The 17,975-nt window shown below is 39.6% G+C and overlaps 1 protein-coding gene across 13 annotated transcripts in view; it reads right to left on the minus strand.

The window, feature by feature from the left end:
• The window catches only part of KMT2C (lysine methyltransferase 2C), a 257,514-nt gene that overhangs the window by 146,926 nt on the left and 92,613 nt on the right, over positions 1–17,975 (minus strand). For 11 of the 13 annotated variants that reach the window (XR_006268679.1, XM_043464206.1, XM_043464205.1 and 8 more), the window contains 4 exons: positions 13,694–13,835; positions 7,905–8,105; positions 4,538–4,683; positions 3,484–3,593 (listed from right to left, as the gene is read on the minus strand). Coding sequence is in view for 12 of the 13 variants with exons in the window: in XM_043464206.1 (XP_043320141.1) it covers positions 3,484–3,593; positions 4,538–4,683; positions 7,905–8,105; positions 13,694–13,835 (599 nt within the window). In the remaining variant the exon portion in view is untranslated. The remainder of the gene's footprint in view (positions 1–3,483; positions 3,594–4,537; positions 4,684–7,904; positions 8,106–13,693; positions 13,836–17,975) is intronic. The other 2 variants (XM_043464211.1, XM_043464199.1) reach the window with 1 other exon arrangement.

The raw sequence follows: 17,975 nt of genomic DNA on the forward strand, positions 1-17,975 counted from the left end.
AGACGTGAACAATCCAAAAGTTTAGAGCGTACAGACACCCCCATCTGAGCTTTGCATCTTGTTCTTTTCCATCGTCTCAGACTGAAAGGTCCAATTCTACTTCAGTTTATTTCAGCATCTGTCGAAGGTTTTTTAAAAAAGGATTCCCACAAAAACAGGGAGATCGAAACAGAGGCACATGTTTTCAACGACCATTTTTCAATCCCAAACTTCTCAAAAATTAGCCAGCAGAGTTTCACTTTCCAGAGTCAAAAAACATTAATTTTTAACAAATGGGTTTAAAACATACATCAATGCTTTAGAATACTTTACTCAGGAAATTCTGTGTCCAAGATTTTTTGGCAACAAATGTGAGAATATTGTGTTGTTTGTTTGAGTACAAACTTTCATTGTTTCTGGCAATAAACTAACAATAGACACAGCTCCAAACATCTGTTACCAAAATGCTCAACCCCCAGCACGTATTTCTTTGAGAAGTCATTACATTCTCATTGCTGAAACATCACTTTTATCTTGAAGAGGCAGGTTAAATGTTTATTTTCTTTACAGAGGCAGGGACCATAATTTATTCAGTTACATGCTGTCCTAATAATGCTCAACAAATTTGTAACACCTCTTTTTTTGTAAAATAAAGCCTGTTCTGGGCTCAACAGCACTTTTACATACTTTGGCCCTAAGGAACCTTTTGAGATTTCAGAGACTGTCATTGTCACACCTCCCCACTCCTATCACTTAAGCAGAACTGTAAAAATGTCCTCTATTTTACAAGAGTTCCTCTGATGAGTATAAATGTATAAACGTGAATAAAATTCATCACATTGGTGACATCCTTTAACATTCTGGCACTTATTTTTTTTTTTGTAACTATGAATGATTCCATGAATGATCTTTAGTGCTATTCATTTAGGCCACAAATATTTACTGAGGAAAGACCAAAACAGAAAAAGACACATCAGAACGGCACTACTATCTAGTGAGGAGATACAGACAAGGCAGAGGGTGCTAAGTACAGAGGAGAAGACAATCCACCAGGGTGTGACGGATGAGGCGCCTGAAATTTTCAACAGGGAGCCCAGCAAAGACCTCAGGTAAACTTGAGTAAATACTTGAGGAAACGAGGGAGGAAGCCAGGCATGTATCTGAGGAGAATGGTCAACGGAAAGGGAACAGGAACTGCAAGGGCCCAGAGGTGGACGGTTCTGAGTAAGACCCAGGAGGTCAGGGCAGCTGAAGGAAGCGAGGCCAGGGAAGAGTTACTGTGAGCAATGTCTCAGAAGCGCCTGAGGGGATCGTGAAGATCATGATAGCCCAGATGGTCAGTAACGACTGGCTTTTTTTTTTTATTCTTAATAAAATGGGAAGTAGCTGAAGAGTGTTAAGCAGAGAAGTGATGTAACTTGACCTCCGCTACTTATTTATCTATTTAGCAGTGGGGATCATTCTATGGATGAAAACCCAAGACTATCATTAATTTTTGTTATTGCTCAAATTGGTCCAGCTCTTAGGAGCTCCTTGAGGTTGGCTCCTATGCTTTTAACAAGTCTCCATCTCAATCAGCACTTCCTTGCTTTCTGGCACCTCATCTTGTATTTCCCCTGCACTGTGAGCCACTTCCAAGAGCCTTGGTCCTTTTTATTGGAGAACACTGGTTACAAACCAAGACCTGGGCACTTGACAGGCTCACTGCTAGAAGTCACTGGTTCTAGGCTTTCAGAGGGACAGAGCTAGGAGTTAAATACATGCATACTAACACTTGCATATACATACACCTGGATTTCAGTATCATCTGTCCATGTAAATACTAAAAACCATGAGTTTATATTGATACCTCTGATAACCATTCTAACACAACAAAACTCATTTTAGAATAGTGCTCACTAGCTTACGGCATGTGTGTGCAGTTTTTGTTTGATTTTGTCTTTAGCTTTATGGGTGTCCAGTCAATATACTATTTTTCAGCACTTAGTTTCTTCTCTACCCCCTTCACTGTGAATTTTGCTCTTCCTTTTAAGGTTCCCCCGGAGCCCAGACAGCTGTAATTGCTTATTTACAGGCTAAGTGAAACATTCCTATGGTTCCAGGAATCAGAGCTATACAAAAAGATATATATAGCTTATTCAACCATTCTATTCTGTGTGGTCATTTAGGTTTTTTTTACAGTATTTTGCAAATTAAACAACGCTAGCAATTATTAACCTTTAATGGCACAAGTTTCTGTATTATTGAAGGCATATTTTCAGGACAGAACCTCAGAAAGGTCAAAAGATAAGTGCATATATAGTTTGTGGGATACTACCAACCTTCTCTCCAGAAGATATGCACCCATTTGCATTCCTGTCCACAAGGCATATGAGTGCCCATTTCCCTACGGCCTTATCAAAAATAAGCTGCTACAGTTCAACAACCCAGCACCACAAAGGGTCCTTTCACTATTCTTCACTGCCTTTCCTATAACGCTTCTGCTTCTCACCGTCACAAAATATTCCAAAACTACTTTTAAGAAGCTCATGGAAGAATCAGCTCCATGACCTATCACAACGATGACCTGGCTGGCCATCAAGTATGCTCAGACTATGGAAATTATTACCGGGCATTATACTGTTCAAATGTGGTAATAATGTAAGCCTTTAAATATAAGGTCACACTTCCAAAACAAACACTCTAACTTGACTAATCGTGAGGTGAGAGTGACTCCTCCACTTAAATTAGGTCAATTTGATCATCTGAGTAAAGCAAATGTTACAATAACTGAATAATTACTTAAATCTAAATCCTTGTCTCAACTATACCTTTGAAAGGTTTACCTGTATTAAATCTGTGTAATTTCTATGGCAAAAAATTCCACTTTTAATATCCCTTTGGAAAACCTGTTTTCACTTCTCCCAAACACGTTTGTCAAAAACCAAGGGGAATTTTTAAGCAGCAAAGCAGTTTTACTTCACAGGGTCTGTTGCCTTCATAGATAGAAGGTAAACGCTGCATTTATTTTTGATTGAAAGTCACAGTGGAAGCTCTGAAAGACGGCAGACTGTGTATATGGTATCGCTTTGGGATGGTGCCAGAAAGACAAACCAAACTGCCAACTTGACTGAAAAGAAATTATTTTAATCAATTTTTAAAATAGCAAACAGAACTAGCTCACACTGTGGACTAAAGACGTGTCAAATCCTGTCTCTCCTAATTTAAATCTTTGTCAGAGAGTTTTGTCTTAAAAGAGTAAGATGCCTAAGTACAGTCAGTAATCTCCATTTCTAAAAATTTTAATTTCTTATTTAAATGTAAATTATTTAAAGATTGGTGTTTATTGCACAACTTAACATACTATATAATCTAGTGGTCTGCACAAACTACCCTTGGATATCAATAATTTCCTATTTTAAGGGTTTTTACATTAATCACTTAATAAATCTTACAAGTGAATCTTCATGTTGACACAGCAAATGTTATAAAGTTATGGTTTAAATATGTGTTTCTTCTACTTACTTCTGTGCTCCCTGAGACAACAGCTCTGTCCACGTTCACTAATAACGGTTCTTCCATCTGGCACACCCCCAGTGACCACTCCACACAACGGTGGTGAGCCCAACAAGTGCCTAACATGGTTAAAGTGAAAAGAAGCAAATAAGTACACATTAAACATATTAACGCTAACAATTAAAGATGTAAAATCCTTCAGTCGATTCTAACGTGAATATACAACGCATCCTGTATTTGTGATTCCACTAAAGCAGCCCTTCTCAAAACGCATCGTCCGGGAACTTGTGATAAACGCAAATCTTACATCACAACCAAGACCTACAAATCAAACACTCTTGCCATGGTGACCAGAAACCTATATTAACAAGCCCTCCAAGTGAGTCTAATGCACACTGTATCAATGATTGCTTCTTCAACAAAGAAATTAATTTCTAGTCATTTTATTTAAATATTACTGTATTTTTATTTGGTATATTTACATAAATATAAAGGAAATTTATCTCATCCTTTATGACAAACTACATATACACCACTCTTCCACTGCATTCCACACCAATCATTGATAACAGCTCAGTCTTTAAATTCTCTATCACTTGAACAATTACATGCAGTTCAACTATAGAATGAAATTTACTCAAAGCCCCAACATCACTGAGTCATAAATACGGGCCACTACACTGTACTACAGGACATCCACACGGCTAAGATCCATCATCCTTCACTCCTACTTCAGGAAGACCCAGACTGCCATGCTCCCAAGTTTTCACAGATCCCTTTATAATCTCTCTCTCTGCAACTGTCAGATTTCCATGGCACTGCTGTCTACACAAGTGCAAATGCAAATATTTATAAAAGCGTCCAGCCCAGTTATGGCCCTGTGCAGATGTTAAATAAGTTAGATAAACATAATTAGACAATTTATTTTACCTAAGCAGGCATATTTAACAAAGATATTTTTAACAATGGCAATAATTATTTCTAGATGAATGCTATTTAATATTAAGTTGATAATTGGCCTTGCAGAATTAAGAGGTAGCTATTATTGAAGACTGGCTCATACCTGTAGGATCAAATAAGGCTTGGACATCAATGGCATCGGGAAGGCCAACCAGACTGAGTTCATCCCACAGTTTACCAGGCTGATCGTCTGAAGCAGTCTGCGTGCTCACACTGACACAAGTCACGACACTCTGCTGAGGCCGTTCCCTGGAAAAGAAAACAAAACAAAACAAATGTGAAAATGAGAACAAGGAGAAAACTGTTTCGCTTCATAATGACTTAAATATAAGGTATTGCCAAATCAATTTTAATTTATTTTGCATAAACTGCTTATAAAACAACTTCTAGAATATATGTCATTGTTCATAACATCAATATTAATATAAAACTGGGTAGCTATATCATGTAAACAACAACTAAAAAAAAAGTCTCCAAATCCATAAGGAAATGTTATATATCTGTAATTTTTTAACTGACATTCTACTATTCTAGTCAGGAACTGTATGTTGTCATATAAAATGAATATTCCCTTTGGCCTTATTTAAATGCTTAAAAAACATAACTTGAGCAAATCCGAAATCTCTAACATGCTTTATGGTAAGGGCTACCAACAACAGAGTCGGCAGTTAAGTTTACAAAAAGAGAGGTTATTTCCCAGGGGAAGTGAAAACCCACTACGAAGTGTGACAAGGGAGGCAAGGGGAGGGGAATGTGTCAGCGGGCGCATTCGTATGTCCCCTCAGCAATCTTGACAGCCGATCTTTGCTGCGACGCTGCATGTACCCTCCGCTAAGACTTCACCTCACAAACCAGAAGTCAAAAGCAAAACCAAAACAGCTACCTACTGGTGACTTGGGAATAAGGGAAATAGTGTAACAACAGCAAAAAGTTCCTGATAAAAGTGAACACTGAATAAGATATACCACAGATGGGAGGTTTCAGACTTTCAAAGCCCTAAAACTTCAGATATTCACTGAGATTGGTAAGTAAACAATGACTGCTATTGTGTCTAACAGTAAACACAGGAAATCAGATGGTTGGCACTAAAACTTCAATTTTCCCCTGATATCAAAGTATTCAGCCTGATGATAATTCTGGATTAAGTCACTATTGAATATAGATCATAACTCACTGCACATCTGTCTGCTGGATATTTATCATGATTCCTATTAAGAGAAAATCAGCACAATGACCAAGGAACTAAACTTTTTTATACCTGGAATCATTGAAAGAGAAAAAGTATTAACATTTTTCAGTAAGTACATTTAAATATCAAACCATGTAAAAAATAACCTGTATTTTTATGTGCAGCATTAGAAATGCACAAACTTTTTTTTTAAGTTCACCATGCTATGCTAACTCCAAGTCTCATTTTTATGAATGCCCGCGGTGAAACAAACGAGAACAACCCTCCTATAAGGATGATCTCTCCCTTCCTGAAAATATACCTTCATTACCAAGCACTGCCAATTTATTAGGAGGAAAAAAAAAGACCAACAGTTTGTCTATAACGATGAACATATTGTTTAAACATACTTTCTTTACACCAGAATTTGATGGGGGCACAGATATAAAAACCAATGGAATGACTAAATATTCTATTACTAACCAGTTCCTAACCAGCAAGTTAGTCAAACTTGACCTTAAGGTTTTACAGGCAGTGTGTATGCAGACAATGTGATGTCAACCCTAAGGGTTACAGAAGCCTGGCTTAGGGAACAGCAGAAATACACAACCCCTCCCCCAAAGCTTAAGTCTAAAACAAACCAAAAAGAGAGGAAATGACCCCTTGATTACATATTCTTATATTTAGTACACTATGAGGGAAAAACTATTTTAAAATCCTGCTTTTCAAATAAAAAAAATTAACTGGCTGTCTATCTGGTTTACAACTCATTAGCAACATAAATATTGTCAATATTTAAAATCATTACCAAGCTAAATGATTTCCAAATTTTGCAAACATGCTTTATTCCTAAGGTCCATTAACTGGCCTGTTATCATCACTTAATAACTTTAGTTAAACACTTAAGTGCATATAAAGACTTTCACTAAACCAAGGTTATTTTTTACATAATTATTTTCAGCTCATAAAAGTTTTCATTAAAAATTAATTAAGCTTATAAAATAAATAAATAAATGAAACCCAACTGTACTTCCCAGAACAGTTCTTCACTAATTGCCATCATTCAAGGCAGAACACCAGAATATAAGATATAACCTGGTCCAGTCCACTAAATTTACTAATGACTGATGGACTTTGTAAGTTTCCTGGACTTCTGATATACTTTATTAGAATGTGAGCACTCAAGTTGATTACGAAAGGTAAAGCAAGGCATGGCCTTTAAAACATCAAAACTCTAAATACAGTACTTCTGAACTTCCTTAAGCTGTTCCACCTTAAATTCTTTTAAAAGAGTTTTTCTTGTTATTGTTTCATTTCCTACTTCACGTCTTCAAGGCATTGGCAGCAGTCCAAAAGAAGGAGCCAATCAAATAAGTACAACACAACAATGCCTCAGTACTTAACTCTGGCCGCCAGCCAGGCAGGCACTTGGGTGATTACATCATCAGCCTCAAGGGCCAGAGCTGGTGAGCCTTCCAAGCTAAATTAATTTTTACACTTTCTCATCAACCACAGAAACTTCTACTCCCTCAACTACCAGAGGCAAGTCCACATATGAAGATGGCCTTCAAACAAAACTACAACATATAAAAAAATTTTAACTTCAAAAATAAACATATTAGATAAGAGTTTCAGGGAACTAAAACATCCATGAATATAGACATACATGTATGATTATACAAATAGTAAATGTTTTTTAATTACAGTTGATTTACAACTATATACATGTATTAGTTGCAGAGGTAACCACATAATTTTTTTTTATTTAAAAAAGACCTTCTTTAACTTTAGAAAGGGCAGCATATGATTACTCAGAAGGAAAGAAAGTTAACACTGTATTACAGTGTAAGTGTTTACAAGACACTTCACCATTCTCTAAAGCGTAAACACAAACAAATAAATGACACTTAAAGGACATGAGTAGTAAAAACCACTTTGGTTTTGCAATTCTGTTATGTTATATTCTTACAAACTATTTAAAACATTTAGAAAAAGGAAAGAAAGATCTCATTAATTTTTAAAATTTTTCATTCTGTTTATATGAATCCCCTCTAGGCTTATATTATGTTCTTTGAAGTTTTCTTCTTTTTTGTTAATACACAACTAAACTTTTTTTAAAATAGAGAATTTTTTGAGAAAATGTTTGCTGGGTTAATGGTGAGTCATAAAGCATTGTATGGATGTTGGAAACACAAGAAATCATTTGGTAACAATCCCATTCACATAGTCTTAAACATTTCAATGAAAATAAACTATATATAGTCTTACTGCATTTGACCTATTTATATTCAAAACCACTTACTTTCTCTGTCCTCTTTGTTTTCGTGGTGCTGAGTTTTGTGTTTTCTCACAAGTTCCATTGCTGTTGTCATCAATGTCTTTCTTGTTAGAAGGCTGATTTTTCCAGGGCAAAATAAACCCAGGCGTTACTCTAAATTGTTTTAAGTCTCCTTGTCCTAAGGAACTTTTTTCACCACAGTAACAAAAAGCACAGAGCTGTTCACTGGCAAAATGAAAAGGAAGAAAGAGAGAAGCAGTTTTATTTAACTATTTCAAGCTCCAGACAACTGCAGAAATACTTGTGCTTTAAAATTAAATACTGTCTTTAGTGCAAGCTAAGTGTTTAAATCTATAGTAATTATACATTCACAATTCTATTTTTCTACAGCATTATTTTTAGAAATAGTAAATATACCCCAAAATTATATTTTGTACTTAGAAAAACAATTTTCCTTTAAATCTGATTCCAAAAAAAATCAAAGTATTAAAAAGGAATAAAGTAAAAGCTAAGGTTGGGCAAAGGGTATGGTTTAATGGCCACTCAATTATATCCCAGCTGTGTAAAGCAAGTGGTAACCAAATTTTATTTAACCAGATGGAACATTCATTGTGCATGATACACACACACACACACACACAGATATACAAATATAAATGTAAGTGGGTTAACGAGCAGTTAGTGATGGAAGTGGGGGGAAGGGAGGGACAGGGTCCAAGAGCAGGGGGAGGGGAGGAAGCTGGAGCAGTGAGACCTTTTATTTGCTACACTGTAACTAAGGCATCAGGACATCACATACTGATCAAAACTCAGAACTATGTAACACAAAGAATGAACACTATGCAACTAAGAACTTTAATAATAATGTATCAATACTGGTTTATCAGTTGTAACACAGGTACCAAACTAATGTAAGATGCTAACAACAGGGGACAGGGAGGCAGGGGAAGATTGGGTTTGGGAACTCTCTGTTCCATCCACTTAATTTTTCTGTAAACCTGAAGTAGTTCTAAACAATAAAATCTATTATTTCTTTTAAAAAGAGAGCACCTTAAAAGCTAAAGGACAAAAAACAATAAATATATTTATGGAAAATACACTTAGTAAGGGGTCTTAGGAAAAAAACAGAATGAAAAAGAACCACTCCTCTTGTATATATTTTCTCTTCTTAACATATTTATGGCTGCTACCCTCAAATCCTTCTTCTCAAGTACTGAAGTTTCCACCATCACCTCTGTAGTCTCTACCCCAGTCTTGCATTAACAGGTGATAAGAACTATCTACAATCTTTTCAGATAATGTTTAACATAAGTTAAATTCATATTAGACCTCTCTTGACAAACTGCTTTTTTAAAAAATAAAAGTTAAATATTTTAAGTGTTTCCAATATCATCTATTTCCATTTTGTAATAAATGTGCTGCCTATTGATACACACACACACACCTCCCACACACACAATTACATGTGGTCTATTTTCAGAAAAATGAAGTCCAATGTGGGAAACATGTTCTTCTTGCCTCCAGGATGCTATCCATCAATATCCTTGGCCAGTATTTTATTAATTTTTAAATTTTCTTATTTATAATTTTCTTTAAGCTATTAAAACTTACATTTTCTTCAGCATACCCTGTCTCTGGTTTTTTTGTCCCCTAGAAATGTTACCTATGACGAGCAACAATCAGATGAACATCAACATCAACTGACTAGGAAATGGAGCAATACTTTTAAAGCGTTAATACTAACAAAAAATAGCTTAACCTTAAATTTATATCCAAAACTATCACTCACATGTGATGGTATAACAAAATCATCCCCAGGTCTCTAGAAGACCTCAGAAATTTCACCACGCAACAGACCCACAACGAAAATATTTTTAGAGAAATATTCAAATTATTAAAGAAACAGGAATGTTACAAGAGATATAGGATATAAAGACAGACAGAGTAATTTATTGCTAAGTTTAAAGGATGCACAAGGAAACTCCCAGCTTCTGTTCTGGAGGTGGAAGTCACAGAGAGCTCTGGCCCATGGTCACAACATACAAACTCACTTTTCTTGAACACTTCTGATTACAGAAGTCATAGAGCAGCCAATTCACCTGCACCTGGACGAAAGGCGCTTCCAAGACCAGAGAAGACACAAGCACTTGCTTAACCTGAGGAAGAGGCCCCCGGGTGTCACCTAAGCAGGCTGTGAATTCAGTGACAACTGTACAAACTGCTCCAGGCCAAGCAGGGGGGTAAGAGACTACACAGCATCCGGGACCTGCAGACACATGGTGAATTCCAGCCCAATCACCAGCTTCTCTCCACGCCCCTCCCCAGGGGCTCAGGGCCACCACTGGGGCCTGGGCAAGAGCCCTGGGAACACACCGGTCACGGGACAAGCCTGGGGGCCGAAACGCAGCCACTCGGGGAGGACACAGAGACCCAGCCAGCTCTTCCTCCTCCCTTTTCCCAGGGGGAACAAAAGCCACAGGGTGGCAGAGAGAGAGAAAAAGTTTCCACCTGCAATGCTCAAGACCAGCTGCAGACGGAGGAATGTGGGGTGGGAAGGAGACCTCTACAGTGGAGGAGGGGCAAGGCTCCGTCCTAGACCCAGACCAGGCCAGGTCTCCTCTCTCGAGGCAATGACAGGACCCCCAGGACACAGAGACAGTGTTCACGAGAGGGCAAAGGTGAAGCAGAACAAGAAATATCCTGCCAATCCACTCCACAGCATGTGTGGGAAAGCAGAACAGTACAGCTCCACTGAAAAATACTTCAGCATTTTCTTTTAAAAATTACTTCTCTCTTAGGTATTTAGCTAGCTAAGTGAAATAAAAACGCTATGGTTCACACCAAAACCTGCAAGTGAATATTTATCCCAATTTTATTCATAACTGCCCCAAAGCAGAACTACCCAAACATCCCTTAACTGGGAAATGATAAACTGCGGCAGGCACCTCCATAAAACAGAAGCCACCTCAGCAATAAAAAGGAGACAACCACTGACATATGCAACCACACAGATGACTCTCCGAAGCATAATGCTAAGTTAAAACGCCAGAATCAAAAGGACACACGATTCACAATTCTGTTCACATGATGTTATTGCAAAGGCAAAACCACAGGGTCAGAAAATAGGTAAGTGACTGCCTCGGGCAGAAGGTGGGGTCAGGGTGACAGCAAATGAGCCTGGGGGAATTTTTCAGTATGACGGAACTGTTCTTTACCTTTGTGGTTATATGGATATATGACAGTATGCAACTGTCAAAACCCACTAAATGGGTGCATTTTACTGCATATAAACTAAAGCTGAGTTTTTAAAACTAAGCAAAAGGTTGGGGGGCCAACAAAGAAAATAAAAATAGGATGTATTTAAATCACTAGAAAATGAAACGCTAGATGATCAATGCAAAGAGATATGAAAATGATAAAGCATTTATACTGCTAAATCTAAGAAATCAATTAGAACTGTAAATCTGAAGTTCTTTCAAAACGAAATTCATAAAGAAACATAGTCAAAGCTATGGTTTTTCCAATAGTTAGGTACTACTACTAACTGATGTGAGATGTTGTGAGTTGAGATGATGTGAGATGTGAGAATTGGAGCATAGAGAAGGCTGAGCACCAAAGAACTGATGCTTTTGAACTGTGGTGTTGGAGAAGACTCTTGAGAGTCCCTTGGACAGCAAGGAGATCAAAACAGGCAATTCTAAAGGAAATCAGTCCTGAATATTCATTGGAAGGACTGATGCGAAGCTGAAGCTCCAATACTTTGGCAGCTGATGCGAAGAGCTGACTCACTGGAAAAGACCCTGATGCTGGGAAAGACTAAAGGGCAAGAGGAGAAGGGGGCAACAGAGGATGAGACGGTTGGATGGCATCACCGACTCAATAGATGGGAATCTGAGGAATCTCAGGGAGACAGTGAAAGTGAGGGAAGGTGCAGTTCATGGGGTCACAAGGAGTCAGACACAACTTAGCGACTGGAAAACAACAACAAAAAAGACATGAGTCTTGAGAATTCCCTGGGGGTCCAGTGGTTAGGACTCAGCACTTTCACTGCTAGGCTGGGGGTTTGATCCCTGGTCCGGGAACTAAGATCTTGCATGCCTCAGGGTGTGGCCGAGGGAAAAAAAAAAAAGAAACATGAGCCTTCAGGGATATCATCTTCAAAACAAAATATAATGTGCAATCAATAGAAAAAAATTATCAGTGCAATAAAAAGCAGAAAAAGTGGAGAAAATTATTGCTTTCAGAGAGCTCACATAAAAGTAAGGGGGACAAATAATCAAATGAACTGCTAGGAAATAAAAAGTGTAACAAAGGGAAATAAAGCAGAAATAATGGGTAAATGCAGTGTGGACTGTTTATTTTTTATCTTTCATTTTGAAAATTTTCAAACCTTCTCCAAGATGCAGATCATGGTAGGGATTTGAAATTTTTAGTATTATTGAAATATTTAATGTAAATAGAAGAGATAGCCATTAAAGAGAGTTTGAGGGAAACTTAATTTATGTTTTAGAATGATCATTTCTGCAGCTATGCTAAAAGGTAACTGTTGCCTCCTAAGGATAACAGAAGGCAATGGCACCCCACTCCAATACTCTTGCCTGGAAAATCCCATGGACGGAGGAGCCTGGTAGGCTGCAGTCCATGGGATCGTGAAGAGTCAGACATGACTGAGCAACTTCACTTTCACTTTTCACTTTTATGCATTGGAGAAGGAAATGGCAACCCACTCCAGTGTTCTTGCCTGGAGAATCCCAGGGATGGGGTCGCATAGAGTCGGACACGACTGAAGTGACTTAGCAGTAGCAGGGATAACAGGGACTTGAACCAAGATGGTAGGCAAGGTAAGACGGTGAGTACTTGTCTGGGACATCTTCCAAAGTCAAACTACAAAATTCAGGGTGTGAGGTACGAGAAAAGAGAGACATCAGGATTAACTCAAAAGGTTTTGGTCTAAACAACTGGATGAATATTGCTAATATTTATACAAATTAAGAAATCCTGGGGAGAAGATTTGGGGTAGGCATGGGGTCAAGAATCAAGAGTGCTTCTGGACGTGTTATGAGTGCAGTGTCTAGAATACTTCCAAATAGTGATGTCAGGCAGAGACATGGACAGGAAAGTCCAGAGTGCAGAGAAAGATCGGCCCTGGAAATACAAATGTGTGTTCATCGGCACACAGACAGGACCTAGCTATCAGACTGAACAGAAGTGAACATGTTGAGGACTTCAACCTGAGGACTCCAACATTACAAAGTCGGGGGAGGTCTCCACAGAAGCCAGCAAAAGACAAAACAAGAAGGGAGATGTGCCGAGAGCAAAAGACAGAAAATAGTTCAAGAAGACGGGAATAGTCAACTGATGGATGGTTTCAGTTTTATTCATGTCTTCCAAGAAAGATCTAAAAAATTAACAAGACTCCAAAGCTAAAATATACACTGAGGTTATAACATCCTGTATTTCTTTTTTAAAAAAATGAGAGAGGGTAAAGAACAAGAGTATAAGCTTACATTTACAAGTAAATAAAAAATCTGTCCTTATGCTCAAAGTTTTGACTTTTATCTTCTTCTAGGAGCTGCACACTGCAAACACTCTGTTCTGGTCTGAGGGGAGCAGAGTAACATGCCAGACCACTGCTCTGTCCTACAGCCACGTAAGCCCCAGACACGCTCCACCCCAGGGACACACAGAGCCACCAGCTCTCAAATTCCACCCAGGTTTACGTCCTAAGCTTGCGTCTCTGAATTTCCTCTCGGCCAGCTCACTACCCTTCTTCCTGTCACTCATCTCTGACCCAGCTGCATTCCTTCTCGAACCTGATTTTGGCTTCCACACCAATAGAGACCAGGGAACTTGCAGATTCCTCAGACACAGAGCGCTGAAGGGCTGGGACCGGCTGCTTGCTGCTGTCCGCTTCTGCTTCAGCATCCTCTTCTGCTGACTGTTCTTTGATTTCTGCTTAATAGTAAAACAAGAGAACATAAAAGTCACTTTGCATTACATCACTCTTTGGTGAATTTATCTATAATGCAGATAGCATGAAGGAAAAATAACAAAACAACAAATGACAATACGTAACAAACACAGGAAAAACTTATATTTGTTGTTCAGCTGCTAAGTTGTGTCCAACTCTTTGCGACCCCATGGACTGCAGCACGTCAGGCTACATATAATCAAAATAATGTAAAACAGCATAGCTTTCCAAATTGCCGCTGACTTAAGTTTCGATCTTAGTAAAGCCTGTTAAGAACTTTATTTTCAGGATTACAACAAGTCCTCTACAAAACAAACACACTTTAAGGTGACTCGTAAAAAATTTTCTTCATAGTTTATTAATTGAAATTACCATTAATTTAAAACAATCATGCCACAGTCTCTAATTATCAGCCATTCTAGGAGCACAATGACTGAGCAGAACACACCTTGACCCCACTGCCTTCTTCAGTCATGCTCAGGACTCCCACCCTAAACACCACACAGACCTTCCTAGGACGCAGCCTAACTCGGGGGGGATTTTCAAACACCACTATTCCTAGTATCATTCTTCTCTTTGAGGAAAATCCACACTCTATCTCACACTGTACTGTTAGACAGTAACAGGCACAATTCCTCCACCAGCGTCCCTAATGCAATAAATCCCATGCTCGTGACACCATCTTTCTTTTCTGATGTGAAATTTACCTGTTACAGCTTTCTGCACCGCTGTCCCCAAACCAAAAAAACAGCAGCTTACAGTAGTCTAAGCTCCCCCTGTCTCTCCTTCTCTGGAGGGGCTCCCCTGCACTACCTTTTCCCTCAACGGACCTTCCTACACCGAATCCGTCTTCCCACACAGTTCTCTCCACCTCCGCAGGTGGCAAAAGAACGAACCACCCAGGGTCCACTCAACACTGGAAATGCAGCTGCACAAGGGAGTCCCCCCTTCTGAGTGAAATCGCCCTCACTTCTGAAATGCAGGGACATCAGGGATCACTACCGGCTTGGCTTGGTGCCCTGAGGGCCTCTTCTCAAGTACCAGTTCCACCAACTACTAACTAGGCAGCTTGATGTAGAAGTCACCTCTCTCAGCCTCAATTTGCTCCCCGTAAAGTTAGAAAACTACCTATATCTCATGAGGTTGTTAACAAAGATTAAAAGGTCTAATACCTGTCCCTTCAGCTAGTTTGAGACCTCCAAATGTGAGTACAGCTCTCTATATGTCCTTTATATTTTCATCTTTGAAGAGCGTAATTATTATCCAGGTTTCAACAGTCTCCTGTCTTCCTGATTTTTAAATCAGTATCTCTAACCCTAACTCCTCTCCTGAGCCTCCAGACCTCACTTTTGCTGCATACAAAGCACATCTAGCAGGTTCAACACCCACTTAGACATCAAATTTGATTTTCTGCCTTCAGATCACCACTTCACTAGGACTTCCCTATCAAAGTCTTCCAGATTCAAAATGAATTTTAGGGAGCTATCCTGACAGTTTCCCTGGTGGCTCAGACGGTAAAGCATCTGCCTACAATGCGGGAGGACCCTGGGTCGGCAAGATCCCCTGGAAAAGGAAATGGCAACCCACTCCAGGACTCTTGCCTGGAAAATCCCAAGGACGGAGAAGCCTGGCAGGCTACAGTCCACAGCGTCGCAAAAAGAGTCGGACATGACTAAGGGACTTCACTTTCACTTTCATTCTGACAAATAACTTTGAGAACTAGCAATTTGTTTAGTTAGAGATAACTGTAACTGTAAATCCTGTCAAATTATTAAATTAATAATGAAATGAGGCATCAGAGATGGTTTTAACTTTTCTATTTAAAATAATGGTTCTTTTTCAAGTTGAAACAGAAAAGCTGACCATAAATTAAGAGCTTCTGGAGCCTATTAATCATAGTGTCTCTCCTGTCTACCCCAGCCACAAAACTGGTATAGGATCAAATCTACAAATACAAAATACATTTGTATCAAAGAAGGATTATAAAAAGTTCTGCAGTTTCTAGTATATAAAAATGTTAATTTCTGTACAACAAAGGACTCCATGAACAAAATTTTAAAATATATCACAGATGGAAAGAAAACACATGTGATTTGTATCCCCAAGAAGGTATTCAAGTCCAGAATATGTAAAGAACTCCACAGATGAACAAGGCACATAACCCTGTAGGAAAAAATGGACAATGGACAAAAATGCATGCGTTCTTTCTGTTATTCAAGTTTCAGTAGGGCATGTAACTGCTCAGCCACAGACTATTTCCCAACCTTTTTTTGCAGCTAAGCACGGCATACTGTCACCAACAGAACGTGAGCAGAAGGAACCATGCAATCTCTTCACTGCCTTAAAGGAAAGGTGCTCTGGACTACACTGTGTTCCATCCACTGTATGGACTGGGCCATGGAGGTGTCAGCAACCCTTCTGCAACAATGCAGAAGAAAACACCACTCTGAGGAGGGCAGAGAAACTAGACGGAAGGAACCTGGGTCCACAAACAACCACAAGAAACAAAGACATCCCGTCAGCCTGGACCCCTCCCTCTCAGAAACACTACATGAAGGAAAAATGAGTATCTGAGCCACTGCTGTCTCTGGGCATCTCTGTTACAGCAGTGTAACCCAGCTAATGAGCACAGAAAATGGGCGGGCTGATGAGCAGGCAGGGAAACGGTGACGGTGGCGCTTGGCAAACAGCTGGCCCCTCTGACGCTGTGTCACGGCATCGGCAGTGCTGCACCGCAGTGCCCTGAACTCCAGGGCGGGCATCCGGAGACACAGAAACCATCCCGTGGTGCCGGCCCTCTGGCGCTTTGCAACCAACGGCAGAAGGGAACATGGACTGCTTGAGAGAGGCTCTCTGCCCATAGGGTCAGACACACCTGAGCGCACACACACCCAAAATACTCTGCATGCCAAGTCACTTCAGTCGTGCCGGACTCTTTGCGGACTATAGCCTGCCAGATTCCTCTGTCCATGGGATTTCCCAGGCAAGAATGCTGGAATGGGTTGCCATTATCTCTTCCAAGGGATCTTCCCAAACCAGGGATTGAACTTGCATCTTTATGTCTCCTGCATTAGCAGACAGATTCTTTACCACTTGGGAAGCCCCCAAACACTACAAAATGACAAAATACTATAAAGTGACCATGTATAAAAACACTTTGTGAAGAAGCATTTCATTTCTACCCAGAGATGCCCAGGGCACACGTGGGATATGCCCTCTGTGTACCATTTCCATTACTAGGCAACAAGTGTCAAGAGAAGAGATGAAAACTATAAAAGAGGAATAAGAAGAGGGCCTCAGAAGTTTACAGACAGTGGTCAGGCAGACAAGGGTCACGGCGCTACATCCTGTCAGAACACGTTTCTGCTAAGAGCCAGCCCCAGTTAGCCCGCACCCACAAACCAGGAGCCCTCCAATAGGGTATGGCCTGCCTGCTCTCGCTTAACATCTTGCTAAGTGCCACTTGGGCCTCTAGTTAAAACTTTTCTTCTGGCAAAGTCGAGGCACAATCTCAGGTATTTCCTTCTTTTTATCCCCCTGCAACAGAAAATACATAACACCATAAACAATTTGGGGGTTCCGTTTATTGCTTATGAGTGTACCAAACATAGGAGGCAGCACCCCACTATACACTCTACAAAGCAGCTACTGTATTTGTGCTGCAAACCAGAGCCTAGCACAAAACCTAGATGTTCAGTAATTGTTTAATTAACTGATTAATTATGTTGTGTAATATAAAGCAAGCAAATAACCTTATTATAAGGAAACGCATAAATTAGAAAAAGCACAAGAAAAAATAAACCAAAATTTTAATGGGCTATGTATGCTCAGGCTCCTCCAACTCTTCGTGACCCCATGGACAGCAGCCTGCCAGGTTCCTCTCTGTCCGTGGGATTCTCCCGGCAAGAATACTGGAGTGGGTTGCCATTTCCTTCCCCAGGGGATCTTCCCGACCCAGGGATGGAAACCGTGTCTCTCACGTCTCCTACATTGGCAGGTGGATTCTTTACCAGTGTGCTACCTGGGAAGCCCTTTAAAGGGCTATTATTTGGTAATTACATTAATCAACACCAACATCCATTTTCTACTAGTTACCCAAACCACATGCTTCTACGCTTTCGGCA

This window comes from Cervus canadensis, chromosome 3 (assembly GCF_019320065.1).
Source record: "Cervus canadensis isolate Bull #8, Minnesota chromosome 3, ASM1932006v1, whole genome shotgun sequence".
In the NCBI taxonomy this organism is placed as follows: Eukaryota; Metazoa; Chordata; class Mammalia; order Artiodactyla; family Cervidae; genus Cervus; species Cervus canadensis.